Raw genomic sequence first — 19606 nt, 5'->3', positions numbered from 1 at the left:
TAAAGGACATTTTTAAAATTTTATAGCTAAGTTTAAATCAAAGAAATGGATATACCAGGCTATAAATTGAAGAAGCAATTACTATTATCACAATCTGAACAAAGAATCACAATATCTGCCTATGAGGCTTTGAGTCCTGTTGTCATGGGTATTTCTTCAGTCCAAGGGCCTATTAAAAAGTTTCCATCCCAAAGAATCTTTGCAGATCCCTCTTTACATCTTTATTTCTCAGACTGTAGATGAAGGGGTTCAGCATGGTTGTGACCACAGTGTACAGCACTGAGGCTATTGCACTTGCTTCTGAGCTGTGGGTATCAGAAGAACTAAGGTACACTCCTAAACATGTAAAATAAAATAAGGAGACAACAGAGAGGTGAGATGCACAGGTGGAGAATGCTTTATACTGCCCCTGAGCAGATGAGAGTCCACAGATAGAGGCCACTATCTTAGAGTAAGAGTAAATGATACCAGCCAGGGTAACACTCCCTATAATTACAGATCCAAAATACAGCACTGTGTTATTGAGGAAAGTGTCAGAACAGGCAAGTTGGATCAGCTGTTGGATTTCACAAAAAAAAGGGGTGGATTTCCAAGTCTGAGCAGATGGACAATCGCAATATCATTAAGCTGTGTAACAAGGAGTTCAGGACACTAATGATCCAGGAGACCAGAAACAACCATCCACAGAGCTGGGCGTTCATGGTGACTGTGTAATGCAGGGGATGACTAATGGCCATGAAGCGGTCATAGGCCATCACAGTCAGGAGAATGTCATCTAATCCTGCAAAGAGAATGTAAAAATGCATCTGGACAATGCAGCCTTCATAAGTTATGACTTTGCTCTGTATCTGGACATTTTGCAGCATCTTTGGGATGGTGGTGGAGGTGAAGCAGATGTCTACAAAGGACAGGTTGGAGAGGAAGAAGTACATGGGGGTGTGGAGGTGGGATTCTGAGCTGACGGCCAGGATGATGAGCACGTTTCCAAATACAGTGATCAGGTACATGGAGAGGAAAAGCCCAAATATAAGGGGTTGCAGTTCTGATACCTCTGAAAGTCCCACAAGAAGAAATTTTGAAATGTGTGTATTGTTCCCTGGTTCCATATGGTGAAGGTGACTCTTGGAAAAAAAGAGAACAACGTGACTAATTTTTCATGAAATTCGCATAACTCGCATAGCTGAAGTACTATTATTTCTATTTTACTTGCAAGAAACTGATGTTAATATATTGTATGTAGATAGACCCTCCCTAAGGATGTATCCCACTTCACCTCTCACCAGATATTTTTATCACATTGTCAGCATATTTTCAAAGAGTTCATGTGTTTTCAGTTTTAATGAGAAATTATTTCAGATATTTGAGAAATATTTTATATTGAGGGCCAACATGCTCCAAGCACATATAGGGAATAAGTAGAGGTGCTGAAAAACAAATTTCCCACAATCCAAGGATGGTGAAAGATGATAGTCAAATAAATATATTTTATGTCAGAATGTGGAAGATATTTTGTTGTGAAGAAAACAAAAACAGATATAAAGGAGCGAGTAGGGGGGAAATTTATTAGGTACTGAGTGTTCAGGCAAGGCCAACAAACAAGAGGTTATTTGAAGAGATGTTAAGAAAGAGACAGAAGGATACAGTATGACACCAGGAGAAGTGTGTGCTTGGGAGAGGCAAGAGGAAACAGCCACTGCAAAGGTCCTGAGCAAGACACTTGTTCCACATGTTCAAATGCAAACAAGGAAGCCAGAGGAATGAGCAGGGAGGGGAGTGACTAGAGATGATGTTAGGGATGCTGAGTAACAAGGTGGCCTCTCTGTTACAACTGACACCTCAGTCCACAGGGAATTCTTCCTTCCATGTTGTTCTTTGCACTTTATTAATTTTCTTGCAAACATGTCCTATGAATTATATTAGATCCCTTTCATAGTTCCATCTGTTGATTGAGTTCTGGCCTCTGTGAGCTTCTTATGTCAACTTAATATAAGAGTCCAGGTGTCTCTGCTTTAAGAAGTGCTCTCACTTCACAAGGCACAGGCACACACCCCCCACAGCCTCCTGAACCACATCACTGGCATGAATTTCTCATCCGGAACCAACCTCCTTGGGCCATGGGTGGTCGCAACTCAAGCTGATCAGATCAGATTAACTTTCTCCTAAACAATGTTTTAATGGTGTCCAGAAATTCTAGTTCATGAGCTTCTGAGAGAGTAATAAAGTTAGGGTTCCTTTTAACTACAACCACTTTCTGCCCTGTATTTAAAGAAATATAAAAAGTATGGGAGAGAGAAATAAGATGAAGGGAAAAGATGATCTAACAAGCTCAAATCACCCCTGAGACAATGGGACAAAGAAAAGCCTCCTTGGTTTGACAACATTTCAACTTTAGCTACATCTCCTTGATGCCCAGGAAAAATCAGAAAGAAACATCTCTTTTCCAAGGAGAGAAACAGTTATGTCTAAATGATGTGAAAAACCAAAACCATGCAGATTTAATTTCCCAAAAGAAAAATAAGTAAAGATAGTAAACTCACAATTCAAAAATAAAAACACACAAAATATGACAAGTTTCTGATGTGTTACATGAAGCAGTACAAGATGTCTTTCCTGTGCTTTTCTATATGATCTGAACTTTTTTTGTGTGATCTGATACTGAATGAGGCAAGCCCTGTCTCTTTTTTTCTTACGAGTCGTAATTTGTTTGCTACTGTTGGTCTTAATGTTTTCACTTTTTAAATTAATCCAATGGGGACACTTCAAGTCTAGTTCTGATCTATGACCAACAGGCAAAGGCCTTTCCAGACCATACTCTATAAAGTCAGCGTAGGCCATGAAAATTCCTTCTTATTCTGGATAAATTTTTTTACATGATTTAAGCCTGATGACTATATTTTATTTCAGTGTACTGTGAAATTGTCTGTATATTGCGAGATGCTTATCATCAGAGACTTAAATTGCCTTGTTCAATTCTTATTTTCCCAGGCCTGTGACTATATTTGCATTTATTTAAAAAACACACTGAAAAACATACAAATTATGAAATGACAAAATATGGCTAAAATAGAAAACCAGTTAAAAGGGTGATTTCACATAATTGTATTAAAGAAAACTGAATGGAACAGCAAAAGCTGACTGAAACATGATATATGTAATAGGAGTAATTAAGCACTTATGACATGAATTAACAATTAATTTAGAAAAGACCTTGACTCAAGAGAATATAACATAGAATGATTCAGAAATTTCTGGCAAGTAGCAAATGTTTTGCTATTATTTGTTGAATGATTAAGAATTAGGTCCCTTTAGATATGAACACTATCCTATGGGATGGTTGCATCCAATTTGGTTGGGAAAGGCAGGATTGTTGAATAAAAACTGGAGTAAATGGACACCTATCTAGAAGGAAATTAAGTAGTTCCTTATCTGACACATCTTTTTAAAAGGGACTAAAGACCCCAGTGCAAAAGTGAGCAGTACTCTTTAGATGAATATATCAAAAGCTACACTGGAACTACTTTTCCATTGATATTAGAAACACGGATAACTTTTAACTCAGGATTCCTCAGTCTCTGCACTATCGGACATTCTCTGCCAGATTCTTCTCTGGGGTGGGGTCTGTCCTTTCAACTGCAAGATGTTTAGAAGCATCCTTGCCCATCACTTACCCATCATCAGTGTGACAGTGAATAATGTCTACATTGCGTAAAGGCTCCTGGGGGTCACAGTTATCCTTGGTTGAGAAAAATAATATTAAATTAAGAATTGCAAAGTACTTTTGTAGCAGTGATATAATAGTCACTTATTGACAAATAATATAATAGACCACCAAATGTCTGAGTCACACAGTCACACCATGTGATATTTTACAGATACGGAAATCATGGACTGGCATTATACTGGTTGATTGGAAGCAAGTCCCTGCGGTATTACTGAGAAAGAATCAAAAGAGGGACGAATTGTAAAAAACATTAAACATAATGACGATTTGTCGCTAAAATATAAAGACCATTTCTCATGAATTCAGGATTGTATCTATCCATTTGTGTAAAAGTATAAAAGCATGTATAAGAACACATTTTAGAAAGAGATTTTTCAAAAACTAAGAACTTATGGAACAAAACATATTGGTGAGAGTGCAATTATGTTAAGTATATTGTTTCCTGAGCAATATGCCATGTGCTAAGTAAGTAACTTCAGTCATGTCTGACCTCTTGTGACCGTATGGACTGCAGTTTTCCAGTAGCCTCCATCTGTCCAAAGGATTCTCCAGGCAAGAAGAGTGGAGTGAGTTGCCATGCCCTGTTCCAGGGGATATTCACAACACAGAGATCAAACCTGCATCTCTTAATTCTCCTGCATTGGCAAATGGGTTCTTTACCATTACTACACCTGGGAAGCCCCTTCCTGAACAATAGGATGTAATAAAATGGAATGAAAATCTACAACTAACTGATAAAAAAGGCACAAAAGAGTAAGCATTTAGCAATATTAACGTGGATCTCTAATTCAAATCAAATTGCCAAAGATTTGGAAGTGAAACAATATAACAGAAGAACATTTATGAAGTGAGGAAGGAGCAGTATCTAAGTTATAATTTTATCTTATATATAGACAGAGGAATTCAAATACACTTATGTAATATAAGTCAAATGGTAAAGAATTATGATAAGAAGAGATGCAATATTTAGGAAAAAATTTAATCAGAAGGCCGAAAGGAATAATAAGGAATAACTGATGAGAAACTCTTAATAGAAATAAATATGTATGAGTTGTCTATCACACTAAGAATGCTAAAGACTTCTCACTTTCCTTTCTCGCGTATAGCAAGAGTTGACACATTTAGAATACTAAAGTGACAAATTATTACAGTAATAAAAATAGCAATAAAGAGCAACGAGCGGTATGTATTGTGCAGCATGGTGACATTAGTTCATAACACTCTTTTTATCATAATTGAAAGTTGCATGAGAAACGCTGGGCTGGAAGAAGCACAAACTGTAATCAAGATTGCCGGGAGAAATATCAATAACCTCAGATAAGCAGATGACACCACCCTTATGGCAGAAAGTGAAGAGGAACTGAAAAGCTTCTTGATGAAAGTGAAAGAGGAGAGTGAAAAAGTTGGCTTAAAGCTTAACATTCAGAAAACTAAGATCATGGCATCTGGTCCCATCACCTCATGGGAAATAGATGGGGAGACAGTGGAAACAGTGTCAGACTTTATTTTTGTGGTGTCCAAAATCACTCAGATAGTGACTGCAGCCATGAAATTAAAAGACGCTTACTCCTTGGAAGGAAAGTTATGACCAACCTAGATAGCATATTAAAAAGCAGAGACATTACTTTGCCAACAAAGGTCCATCTGGTCAAAGCTATGGTTTTTCCAGTGGTCATGTATGGATGTGAGAGTTGGGCGGTGAAGAAAGCTAAGTGCCGAAGAATTGCTGCTTTTGAACTGTGGTGTTGGAGAAGACTCTTGAGAGTCCCTTGGACTGCAAGGAGATCCAACCAGTCCACCCTAAAGGAGATCAGTCCTGGGGGTTCATTGGAAGGACTGATGCTGAAGCTGAAACTCCAGTACTTTGGCCACCTCACGTGAAGGGTTAACTTATTGGAAAAGACCTTGATGCTGGGAGGGATTGGGGGCAGGAGGAGAAGGGGACGTCAGAGGATGAGATGGCTGGATAGCATCACCGACTCAATGGACATGAGTTTGAGTAGACTCCAGGAGTTGGTGATGGACAGGGAGGCCTGTTGTGCAGCGATTCATGGGGCTGCAAAGAGTCGTAGATGCCTGAGCAACTGAACTGAACTGAACTGAAGAGATAGCATATCCTAAAATCTCCCCTCACAAGAAATAAATTGCAGCTATATGTGGTGACAGATGTTAAGGAGATTTACTATGGTGATCATTTTGCAGTATAAACAAGTATTAAATCATTGTTTTGTGTACCTGTAACTCATATATTGTCACAGGTCAAATACCCAAATTCTTTTGGAAAAGCAATGAAGAAAATGTTGGCAGATGTGACCAACAAAATTTATCAGTTCTTATACAATGTCACAAATATATCTATGCATATATAGAAGAACTATATCACAAATTTAAGGTTTTTGTTAGAAAATAATACTTCCTGTCAAAGAATGCAATTTTAAAAAGGAATAACAACACTCTGATACCACTATATAAAACAAAATAGTTACAGAGACTTTTATTTTAATAGAGAAACATTGCATGACTAACAAATCCATAGATCTATTTAGCCTCACAGATAATAAAATAGTTGGAAAGTAAACCTCCCTAGCATACATCGTTTTGTTTACATAACTAAGTTTTTTTTGTTTGTTTTCTTATGTGCACACAAGAGTGAGAGAAGATACTGTAATGTGTATGTTGCCTACACAGCTGTTGAAATTGTGTATTTGCAAAGAGTCCTCAGTTTAGATCTCTCTCCTCTATGTGAAGGCACAGTCCAATATGCTCCATCTTACAATAAAATGAAATGCCCTCACCTCACTGACTTACCCTCTACAGTTAATACCCTATTTGTCTACTCCTGTTAATTAACAAGAGCTTTAGACTCATGTTCCACTTTCACTGGATGCAATTGATACCTTCCATTCATTCTTCTGTTGGACTTCCACTGAAAGTGAAAATTGCTCAGTCATATCCGTCTCTTTGCGACCCCATGGACTATACAGTCCATGGAATTCTCCAGGTCAGAACATTGGAGTGGGTGGCCTTTCCCTAGCATGACTTAATTGTCAACACTGACACTCTCGTTTTCAAGTGCAGTGTTCCTTTTTCAGCATTATAAAGAAATACATTTTCAGGAAACCCAGCAAACAACCATGGTGACCTCTGCCTCTGGGATGTACTAGATTGGCACTTGGGTGACCTCTGGTACATTCCTGGCTTCCATCCTCTCTGATCCTCTCCTGCAGTGTCTGTGGAGCGCTCAGACTCACCTATTTGGGAACTCTGTGAGGGAGGCTTCCTTGTGAAAGTCAAAATTCACCTCTAAGTAGCTGATGATGCAGATTCACGCTCTGTCTCCCCACAAGACAGCAATAAGAGATCAGGCATTGTTCTCTCAGCCATATGTAGGATTACAAAAGCAACAACTACATCCTGTCCAACCAAAGAGGCACAGGCTGAGGGACTGCAGCAGAGGAGATATTTACATCTCCCGTGTCAGCTCATTAGACATGTTTTCCCTTTGTTATTCCAACCTCTAATTACGTGATTTCCCTTGGAGAAGTGCTCTGAACAGAAGATATTTTTTCTGCTGATTCTCTGTTCCTAAGAGACTCCATTATAAGTCAGGTAAATTCAGCTTCCTCACTCCTGCACCATTACTTCTCCAGCTTCCAAAGCTTTAAGACTCCCAGTACCTCATCACATCCCTGAGTTCAAGTTTTCTAGAAAGTATAATATTGACAACTGTTCTTGACTAAGTCCTTTGGGTCTTCAATGCTTTGATCCACTGTGGGAACACAACCCAAGAATCTCTGAATATGACTATTTTTCCCTTTTCAAAACAGGGAATAACTTTGCTCCTTTAATATAAAACTTGGTTTCAAGCAAGTTTTGCAAAACCTAAAAAGATTTCCTTCTTACATCAGAAATGTTTCCTGCCAACGCAGGAAACATAAGAGAGGTGGGCGGATAGGATACCTGGGTCGGGAAGATCCCCTGGAGGAGGGCCTTGTAATCCATGTCAGTGTTCTGGCCTGGAGAATCCCATGGACAGAGGAGCCCGGCGGGCTACAGTCCATGGGGTCGCACAGAGTCAGACACAGCTAAAGAGTCTTAGCAAAACACAACACAACACACATCCTGCTCCTAGGAGTAGAGTTTATCCTTAGGAGTCAATCAGTGAACTTCCTTTACATAAGGTCATTTATGTTACACGCTGATCTTTCAGTCACTATGGACAGATTTTGCCCCCTTAGCTGGTACAGAGAATTTCACCTTTTCTAAATGTAAATGTAGATCTGACTCTGAAGCCTTTGGAATTTAATATAGGAAAAGTAAGTCATTATTAAAATTAAGGTCACACATTCTACTTTAAATCTTCATATTAAAATTTCTACATTGTTTCTAATTTATATTCATTTAAATGTTCTTTTTTTTTTACTTTTTTTTACTTCTCTCCTTCCAACTTTCTCTTATGTTTCCTTTCAGGACAATGGATGGAATTACAAATTAAACAGCATGTTTAAATCTATCTATGTGTGCATGGGTATTTATTTCAGAGAAAGTGTATACAGATACAAATGGACATACATATTCCTAAGCGTGAACAATGTTTGTGGGCTCAGCAAAGTATTTCTATGCACTTCATTCATCCCTCACAACATCCAAGTGAAGTTAGGATTTATCATCTCACATTTCCTTCTGAAGATAAAACTGAGGCTCAGGGCAATTCTATTACTAACAATAACATTACAAAGAAATTAAAACTTATTGTGCACCCTTTTTAATCATATGCAAATGGAACTACATAATATACTGCTAATTTTTAAAATTCAGAAAGTTGAATACTTTAAAAATGTACAGTTGATTATATGGAATTACACTCTAATTAATTAGCTAAGAGTTGAAACTTCCTGGCAGTTCATTGTGGAGGGAAGTATGTTAAGCACAGGTGGTTGTGTCCTACCTAAAATTGATGGGAGATAGCTCCTCTAATTAGGAATAAAGTGAAGTGACACATATGAATTAGGAACAGTAAAATTTAAATAAAGCAATTAACATTTCAGAAACCTAGTGATTTTCCTATAAACAAGAGACTGATCTAATATATAAAAGGAAGAAATTGACATAAAGTGGTCCAAGACAGAAGAGCACTACACTACACACCACACCATGGGCGATCCTTTAAAACAGAAAACAGAGCCTGCCAGCTGACAGCAGACCCAAGAGGAGACAATCGGAACTCAGATCAGCTGCCCGTCATAGAAACCATCAGACAAATCTTCATTATATTAAGCCATTTGCTTTTAAGATGACTTGCTATGTAGCAACAGGTAAAGGAAACAGTAATCAAAATGAACAGAATGGGGGGGGGGGAGTTATGATAATATGCTGCTTTTTTTCTAGGCAACTGTTGTGATAACATTCATGAATACTCATCATTCAAGTTTATGTCAGCTTTATAAAAAAAGAGATTCCATTTAGGGTTCCATGTAGGTAAGCAAGAAAGGTTAAAAGGATATGCCTGTTTGAGGAGGATTCTGTCAAACAGTTAGATGAGAGCTAATGCCTATCCTTCTAAATCTCTTTCAAGAAATTGTAGAGGAGGAATACCTCCGAATTCATTCTACAAGGCCACCACCTCATAGAATGATATCACCCTGATATGAAAACCAGATGAAGACAACACACACACACACACACACACACACACACACCAAAAAAAAAAAAAACCTACAGGGCAATATCACTGAGAAATCTAGGTGCAAAAATCCTCAACTAAAGTTTAGCAAACTGAATTCAGCAACACATCAAAAAGCTCATACACCATAATCAATTTGGGTTTATTCCAGGGATGCAAGGATTCTTCAATATATGGAGATCAATCAATGTGATACCCCATATTAACAAAGTGAAAGATATAAAGCATATGATCCTCTCAAAAGAGGCAGAAAAAACCTCTGACAAAATAAAGCACTCATTTATGATTGAGTTCAGTTCAGTCACTCAGGAGTGTCCGACTCTTTGTGACCCCATGCACGCCGGGCCACCCTGTCCATCACCAACTCCCGGAGTCTACTCAAACTCATGTCCATCGAGTCAGTGATGCCATCCAGCCATCTCATCCTCTGTCGTCCCCTTCTCCTCCTGCCCCCAATCCCTCCCAGCATCAGGGTCTTTTCCAATGAGTCATCTCTTCACATGAGGTGGCCAAAGTATTGGAGTTTCAGCTTCAGCATCAGTCCTTCCAATGAACACCCAGGACTGATCTCCTTCAGGATGGACTGGTTGGATATCCTTGCAGTCCAAGGGACTCTCAAGAGTCTTCTCCAACACCACAGTTCAAAAGCATCAGTTTTTCGGCACTCAGCTCTCTTCACCGCCCAACTCTCACATCCATACATGACCACTGGAAAAACCATAGCCTTGACTAGACAGACCTTTGTTGGCAAAGTAATATCTCTGTTTTTTAATATGCTATCTAGGTTGGTCATAACTTTCCTTCCAAGGAGTAAGTGTCCTTTAATTTCATGGCTGCAGTCACCATCTGCAGTGATTTTGGAGCCCAAAAAGAGAAAGTCTGACACTGTTTCCACTGTCTCCCCATCTATTTCCCATGAGGTGATGGGACCAGATGCCATGATCTTAGTTTTCTGAATGTTAAGCTTTAAGCCAACTTTTTCACTCTCCTCTTTCACTTTCATCAAGAGGCTTTTCAGTTCCTCTTCACTTTCTGCCATAAGGGTGGTGCCATCTGCATATCTGAGGTTATTGATATTTCTCCCAGCAATCTTGATTCCAGCTTGTGCTTCTTCCAGCCCAGTGTTTCTCATGATGTACTCTGCATAGAAGTTAAATAAGCAGGGTGACAGCAAACAGCCTTGACGTGCTCTTTTTCCTATTTGGAACCAGTCTGTTGTTCCATATCCAGTTCTAACTGTTGCTTCCTGATCTGAATACAGGTTTCTCAAGAGGTAAGTAAGGTGGTCTGGTATTCCCATCTCTTGAAGAATTTTCCACAGTTTATTGTGATCCACACAGTCGAAGGCTTTGGCGTAGTCAGTAAAGCAGAAATAGATGTTTTTCTGGAACTCTCTTGCTTTTCAATGATCCAGTGGATATTGGCAATTTGATCTCAGGTTCCTCTGCCTTTTGTAAAACCAGCTTGAACATCTGGAAGTTCTCGGTTCACGTATTGCTGAAGCCTGGCTTGGAGAATTTTGACCATTACTTTACTAGCATGTGAGATGAGTGCAATTGTGCGGTAGTTTGAGCATTCTTTAGGATTGCCTTTCTTAGGGATTGGAATGAAAACTGACATTTTTCAGTCCTGTGGCCACTGCTGAGTTTTCCGAATTTGCTGGCATATTGAGTGAAGCACTTTCACAGCATCATCGTTCAGGATTTGAAATACCTCAACTGGAATTCCATCACATTCACTAGCTTTGTTCATAGTGATGCTTTCTAAGGGCCACTTGACTTCACATTCTAGGATGTCTGGCTCTAGGTGGGTGATCACACCATTGTGATTATCTGGCTCATGAAGATTGTTTTTGAACAGTTCTTCTGTGTATTCTTGCCACCTCTTCTTAATATCTTCTGCTTCTGTTAGGTCCATAACATTTCTGTCCTTTGTTGAACACATCTTTGCCTGAAATGTTCCCTTGATATCTCTAATTTTCTTGAAGAGATCTCTAGTCTTTCCCTTTCTGTTGTTTTCCTCTATTTCTTTGCATTGATAGCTGAGGAAGGCTTTCTTATCTCTCCTGGCTATTCTCTGGAAATCTGCATTCAAATGGGAATATCTTTTCTCCTTTGCTTTTCGCTTCTCTTCTTTTCAGAGCAATTTGTAAGGCCTCCTCAGACAACCATTTTGTCTTTTTGCATTTCTTTTCCATGGGGATGGTCTTGATCCCTGTCTCCTGTGCAATGTCAAGAACCTCCGTCCATAGTTCATCAGGCTCTCTGTCTATCAGATCTAGTCCCTTAAATCTATTTCTCACTTCCACTGTATAGTCATAAGGAATTTGATTTAGGTCATACCTGAATGGTCTAGTGGTTTTCCCTACTTTCTTCAGTTTAAGTTTGTATTTGGCCATAAGGAGTTCATGATCTGAGCCACAGTCATCTCCTGGTCTTGTTTTTGCTGACTGTAAAGAGTTTCTCCATCTTTGGCAGCAAAAAATACAATCATTGTGATTTCAGTGTTGACCATCTGGTGATGTCCATGTGTAGAGTCTTCTCTTGTGTTGTTGGAAGAGGGTGCTTGCTATGACTAGTGCATTCTCTTGGCAAAACTCTATTAGCCTTTGCCCTGCTTCATTTCGTACTCCAAGGCCAAATTTGCCTGTTATTCCAGGTGTTTCTTGCCTTCCTACTTTTGCATTTCAGTCCCCTATAATGAAAAGGACATCTTTTTTGGGTGTTAGTTCTAAAAGATCTTGTAGGTCTTCAAAGAACAGTTCAACTTTAGCTTCTTCAGAGTTACTGGTTGGGGCATAGGCTTGGATTACTGTGATATTGAATGGTTTGCCTTGGAAGCAAACAGAGATCATTATGTCGTTTTTGAGATTTCACCCAAGTACTGCATTTCGGACTCGTTTGTTGACTATGATGGCTACTCCATTTCTTCTAAGGGATTCCTGCCCACAGTAGTAGATATAATGGTCATCGGAGTTCAATTCACCCATTCCAGTCCTTTTTAGTTTGCTGATTCCTAGAATGTCAGCATTCACATCTCCTGTTTGACCACTTCCAATTTGCCTTGATTCATGGACCTAACATTCCAGGTTCCTATGCAATATTGCTCTTTACAGCATCAAACCTTGCTCTATCACCAGTCCCATCCACAACTGGGTATTGCTTTTGCTTTGACTCCATCTCTTCATTCTTTCTGGAGTTATTTCTCCACTGATCTCCAGTAGCATATTGGGCACCTACTGACCTGGGGAGTTCCTTTTTCAGTATCCTATCATTTTGCCTTTTCATACTGTTCATGGGGTTCCCAAGGCAAGAATACTGAAGGGGTTTGTCATTCCCTTCTCCAGGGGACCACATTCTATCAGACCTCTACCCCATGACCCAACCGTCTTGGGTGGCCCCCCACAGCATGGCTTCATTTCATTGAGTTAGACAGGACTGTGGTCCTGTGATCAGATTGGCTAGTTTTCTGTGATTATAGTTTTAGTGTATCTGCCCTCTGATGCCCTCTTGCAACACCTACTGTTTTACTTGGGTTTCTCTTACCTCGGAAGTGGGGCATCTCTTCACAGCTGCTTCAGCAAAGCGCAGCCGCTGCTCCTTACCTTGGAGGAGGCGTATCTTCACATGGCCGCACCTCCTGACCTTGAACATGGAGTAGCTCCTCTCAGCCCTCCTGCGCCCAGCAGCAGCCGCTCTTTGGAAGTGGGGTTGCTCCTCCCGGCTGCCGCCCCTGACCTCGGGAGTGTGGTAGCTCCTCTCGGCCGCCGCCCCTGACCTTGGAGGTGGGGAAGCTCCTCTCGGCCTCTGCTCCTGGGCTGTTGCAGCCTGGCACTCTCGGTCGCTACCCCTGACCTTGGGGGAGGGTTAGCTCCTCACAGCCACGGTTTTGCGTGGTCCGTCACAGCCAATGCGCTTCTGAATGGTAAAGTTCTTCAAAAAATGAGCATAGAAGGAAACATAGCAAAGGTCATACATGATAATCCTACAGTAAACATTATTATCAATGGTGAAAAAATGAAAGCATTGCCCCTAAGATCAGGAACAAGACAAGGGTGTCCACTTTCACCACTATTATTCACATAGTTCTGGAAGTCCTAGCTACAGCAATCAGAGAAGAAAAAGAAATAACAGGAATCCAGGTCAGAAAAGAAGTAAAGCTCTCACTGTTTGCAGATGACATGCTACTATATGTAGAAAACCTTAAATATTGTATCAGAAAATTACTAGAACTAATCAGTGAATGTAGAAAAGTTGCAAGATACAAAATCAATACACAGAAATCACTTGCATTTCTATATACTAACAATGAAAAATCAGAAAGAGCAATTAAGGAATCAATCCCATTCACCATTGCAAAAAAAAAAAAAAAAAAAAGGAATTAAATGTCTAGGAGTAAACTTACCTAAGGAAACAAAAGAACTGTACACAGAAAATTATAAGACACTAAGGAAACAAATCAAAGATAACATAAACAGATGACAGATATTTCACATTCCTGGGTGGGAAGAATCAATATTGTGAAAATGAATATACTACCAAGTGCAATCTACAGATTTAATGCAATCCCTATCAAATTACCAATGGCATTTTTCACAAAACTAGAACAAAAAAAAATTCACAGTTCATATGGAAGCACAAAAGACCCTGAATAGCCAAAGCAGTCTTCAGAAAGAAGAATGGAGCTGGAGAAATCAAGCTACCTGACTTCAGGTTATACTACAAATCTACAGTTATCAAGAAAGTATGGTCCTGGCACAAAAACAGAAATATAGACCAATGGAACAAGATAGAAAGCCCAGAAATAAACCCATGCACCTATGGGTAGCTTATCTTTGACAAAAGAGGTAAGAATATACAATGGGGCAAAAACAGCCTCTTCAATAAATGGTTCTGGGAAAACTGGACAGCTACTTGTAAAATAATGAAATTAGAACACTTCCTAACACCATACAAAAAAATAAATTCAAAATGGATTAAAGATCTAAATATAAGACCAGAAGCTATAAAACTCTTAGAGGAAAACATAGGCAGACACTCTCTGACATAAATCAAAGCAAGATAACCCATGAGCCACCTCCTAGAGTAACGGAAATAAAAGCAAAAGTAAATAAGTGGGGTCTGATTAAAGTTAAAAGCTTTTGCACAACAAAGGAAACTATAAGCAAGGTGAAAAGACAGCACTCAGAATGGGAGAAAATAATAGCAAATGAAACAACTGACAAAGGATTAATTTCTAAAATATACAAGCAGCTCATACCACTCAATACCAGAAAAACAAACATCCCAATCAAAAGGTGGGGAAAAGACCTAAACAGACATTTCTCCAAAGAAGACATACAGATGGCTACAAACACATGAAAAAATGCTCAACATCACTCATTCTTTGGTTCAGTTCAGTTCAGTTTAGTTGCTCAGTCGTGTCTGACTCTTTGTGACCTCATGGACTGCAGCACACCAGGCCTCTCTGTCCACCACCAACTCTCGGAGCTTACTCAAACTCATGTCCACTGAGTCAGTGATGCCATCCAACCATATCATCCTCTGTCATCCCCTTCTGCTCTCGCCTTCAATCTCTCCCAGCATCAGGGTCTTTTCAAATGAGTTAGCTCTTCACATCAGGTGTCCAAAATATTGGAGTTTCAGCTCAACATCAGTCCTTCCAATGAATACCCAGAACTGAGTTCCTTTAGGATGGGCTGGTTAGATCTCCTCGCAGTCCAAGGGCCTCTCAAGAGTCTTCTCCAACAGCACAAAAGCATCAATTTTTCAGTGCTTAGCTTTCTTTATACTCCAACTCTCACATCCATAGATGTCTACTGGAAAAACCATAGCTTTGACTAAAAGGGCCTTTTGGCAAATTAATGTCTCTGCTTTTTACTATGCTATCTAGGTTGGTCATAACGTCTTTTCCAAGGAGTAAGCATCCTTTCATTTCATGGCTGCAGTCACCATCTGCAGTGATTTGGGAGCCCAAAACTAAAGTCTGCTACTATGTCACTCATTATTACAGAAATGCATATGAAAACCGCAATGAGATATCACCTCACACTGGTCAAAATGGTCCTCATCAAAAAGTCTACAGACAACAAATGCTAGAAAGGGTGTGGAGAAAAGGGAACACTCTTGCACTCTTGGTGGGAATGCAAATTTATACAGCCACTATGGAAGACGGTATGGAGATTGGAGTTTTTCCTTAAAAAACTAGGAATAAAACCATCATGTGACCCAGCAATACCACTCCTAGGCATATACCCTGAAGAAACCAAAATTGAAAGAGACACATGTATCCCATTGTTCATTGTAGTGTTATTTATGATAACTGAAACATGGATGCAACCTAGATGTCCATCGACAGATGAATGGATAAAGAAGTTGTGGTATATATACACAGTGGAATATTTCTCAGCCATAAGAAGGAATGCATTTGAGTCAGTTCTAATGAGGTGGATGAACCTAGAACCTATTATACAGAGTGAAGTGAGTCAGAAAGAGAAAGATAAATACCATATTCTAACATATATATATGGAATCTACAAAAATGGTACTGAAGAATTTATGTACAGGGCAACAACGGAGAGACAGTCATAGAGAACAAACTTATGGACATGGGGAGAGGGGATGAGAGGGTGAGATGTATGGAAAGAGTAACATGGAAACTTGCATTACCACATGTAAAATAGTTAGCCAACAGGAATTTGCTTTATGACTCAGGAAACTCAAAGAGGACCTCTGGATCAACCTAGAGAGGTGGGATGAGGAGGGAGATGGGAAAGAGTTTCAAAGGGAGGGGGTATGTGTATGCCTGTGGCTGATTCATGCTGAGGTCTGACGGAAAACAGCAAGATTCTGTAAAGCAATTATCCTTCAATTAAAACACATTAATTACAAAAAGAGAAAAAAGGATATGCCTATTTGAGAAACTTACACCTTTGTCACAGGACTAGATGGGAATTTAAGCTCTCTAGTGAGCCATGATTTTGAGATGTATATATATCTTGTATATCATATAAATGTTGCTGATTCATTCATTCACTGTTACTTTTTTGGTTATGACAATTGGAATGGGGGAAATGTTTCTTTTAGAGCATTGGAAGGAACCATATATTTTAGGCACAATGGAAGTTTTCAAGCAGAAAGATATATTTATACCAAATAATCCTTCACTCCAACAATAAACTCTTTTACATACAGACACTAAACCACAGACCTCAATAATTAAATGGACACTCTGAAAAAATACTTTGCATAGGAATAATCTGACAAAAATTTATGTTGCATCATACTTAAGGTCCTGTCTGACTCCAGGTCTTATTATGTCAAACTCTGTATTGAAATTGCTGTTTCATGTAGATGCCAGTTAGAGACATGCATCTGATGCTCCTCTTTCTCAGTAGCTCCTGTAGAGAATGTGACACTGAGCTAAATAGAGAATAGTACCCTGAGGAGCGTAAAATCAGATGAACAAATATGAAACATACATCTGGGCATGTCTACATTTCCAGAAAGAGAAATTATGGTAGTGATGTTCCAAGGTATGATGAATTAAAAAGGAACAAATTGTGGTTGCATATTTTATTCTCCTATGAAGTTATACAATTGGATTGGTTACCGAGTTAGATTTTTCATAGAAGTAGCACAAACTATGATCATTCTTTTAATAAAATGAAAAAGAGTTTACTCAGTACAAAGCATTTCATTTCAAAAAAATTTATTCTTAAGAAATTGCAAATGCTCATGAGATAAACGGGAATTTACGTATGTTTCACACAAGGTTTGAACCAATTTGAGAGAACAGAAAAATAACAAAAGAAAAAACTTAGATGACAGAGAAGAGAAACGTTAATAAAGGATGTATTTAAAATTGTACATAAAAGTGAAATCGAAGAAATGGAAATACCAGGTATTAAATGAAGAAGCAGTTGCTATTACTATAATCTAAACAAAGAATCTCACTATCTGACTCTGAGGCTTTAAGCCCTGCTATCATTCTTCAGCTTGAGGTAAATGGACTTTTTCTAGAAGTTTCCATCCCAAGGAATCCTTTTAGAGCCCTCTTTATGTCTTTGTTTCTCAGACTATAGATGAAGGGGTTCAGCATGGGTGTGACCACAGTGTACATCACCGATGATATAGCACTCGTGTGTGAGCGGTAGGTAGCAGTGAAGCTAAGATACACTCCTAAGGCTGAGCAATAAAATAAGGAGACAACCGAGAGGTGAGATGCACAGGTGGAGAATGCTTTATACTGCCCCTGAGCAGATGAGATTCCACAGATAGAGGCCACTATCTTAGAGTAAGAGTAAACGATACCAGCTAGAGGAACAACCCCTATAATTACAGACCCAAAATACACCACCATGTTATTGAGAAAGGGGTCAGAACAGGCCAGTTGGATGAGCCATGTGATTTCACAGAAAAAGTGATGGATTTCCAAGTCTGAACAGAAAGACAATCGCAAAATCATTAAACTCTGTAACAAGGAATACATAGAACTCAACACCCAGGACACCAGAACCAACAATGCACAGACCCAGGGGCTCATGATGACCGTGTAGTGCAGTGGGTGGCAGATGGCCACATACCGGTCATAGGCCATTACAGTCAGGAGAAAGTCATCTAATCCTGCAAAGAGTAAGTAAAAATACATCTGGATGATGCAGCCTTCATAGGTGATGACTTTCCTCTGTGTCTGGATGTTCCACAGCATCTTTGGGATGGTGGTGGTGGTGAAGCAGATGTCTACAAAGGACAGGTTGGAAAGGAAGAAGTACATGGGGGTGTGGAGGTGGTGGTCTGAGCTGACAGTCAGGATGATGGCCAGGTTTCCAAACACAGTGATCAGGTACATGGAGAGGAAAAGCCCAAAGATGAGGGGCTGCAATTCTGGTCCCTCTGAAAGTCCCAGAAGAAGAAATTCTGTGATTTTTGTACTGTTCCCTGGCTCCATGTGATGAAGGTGACTATTGGGAAAAAAGAAAATAGCATGAAGAATTTTCACCCAAACAGACACAACTCACATTACTGAAATACTATATTTTCAATTTTGTTGGCATGAAATTGATATTAATATGTTGTATATAGATAAATTCTCCATGATGTTATATGTCATTTCCCTCTGAATAAAAAGTTTTGTCCCATTCTCTATATATTTCCAAAGAGTTCATATATTTACACTTTTAATGAGAAAGTCTTTCATGCATTTGAGAAATATACTGAGAGCAAACATATTTCAAGCCATACAGACAATAAATATAGGTGTTTAAAAACAAATCTCTCACAATGCAAGCATGATGAAAGATGATATTCAAATAAATATATAATATGTTAGAAGGTGACAGGTGTTATGAAGAAAACAAAAACATGTATAAAGGAGAGAGTAGTCAGTGGCATTATTTTATACCAAGTTGCAAGGGCTGCAAACAAGGAGTTATTTGAAGACATGTCCAGGAAGAGAGAGAAGCACCTGGTGAGATACCAGGAGAAGTGTGTATCTGGCAGAGGGAACTGCCACTGCAAAGGACCTGAGGAGGATGCTGGATCCACATGTTCAAAGGCAAACGAGAAAGCCAGTGGGGCAGAGGGATAATCAAGAGGGGGAGTGATTGGAGATGGTGTCAGGGATGCTGAGGAGCAAGGTGGCCTCCCAGATAGAGCGGACCCTTCAGTCCACAGAGAATCCCTCCTTTCACGGTGTTCCCAGCACTCTATGGATCTAGTTGCAAAGGTTTCCTGTGAATTAAAGCAGATTCTCATCTCTGCACCAACTTTGATTGCGTTCTGACGTCAGTCACCTTACGCATGAGTCCAAGTGCCTGTGCTCTAAGACCTGCTCTCACTCCACAAGGCACAGACACACCATGGCTCCTGGGCTGTGTTTCTGTCACGAATTTCTCAACCAGACCCCCCTCCTTAGGCCAGCGGTGGTAACCACTCGAGCTAGTCAGATCAGATTAACTTTCTCCTAAACAATGTTTAAATGGTGCCCATAAATTCCAGATCATAAACTTCTGAGAGAATAATAAAATTGGGATTCCTTTTAGCTCCAGCCACTTTCTGCCCTGTTTTTAAAGAAATATAAAATATGAGGGGAGAAATAAAATGAAGGAAAAAGATCTAACAAGCTCATATCATTCCCGAAACAATTTGACGAAGAGAAGCTTCCTTGGATTAGCAACCTTCCAACTTCAGCTATATCTCTTT

At 39.5% G+C, this 19606-nt stretch overlaps 1 protein-coding gene across 1 annotated transcript; it reads right to left on the bottom strand.

Annotated features, from left to right (window-relative positions):
• Positions 1 to 17396: 17396 nt before the first annotated feature.
• On the bottom strand, positions 17397 to 18353 carry LOC136155920 (olfactory receptor-like protein OLF4). The gene has a single exon (XM_065918153.1). It carries the CDS (start codon positions 18351 to 18353, stop codon positions 17397 to 17399), a length of 957 nt encoding a protein of 318 aa, XP_065774225.1.
• Positions 18354 to 19606: the final 1253 nt, after the last annotated feature.

The sequence above is a fragment of the Muntiacus reevesi genome, chromosome 1 (genome assembly GCF_963930625.1).
Source record: "Muntiacus reevesi chromosome 1, mMunRee1.1, whole genome shotgun sequence".
Taxonomy (NCBI): domain Eukaryota; kingdom Metazoa; phylum Chordata; class Mammalia; order Artiodactyla; family Cervidae; genus Muntiacus; species Muntiacus reevesi.
This window is presented reverse-complemented; position numbering and strand designations above follow the sequence as displayed.

What these genes read in the sequence shown, in the direction of transcription:
- LOC136155920 (XM_065918153.1), bottom strand. Translation starts at nt 18,353, where the DNA reads ATGGAGCCAGGGAACAGTACAAAAATCACAGAATTTCTTCTTCTGGGA.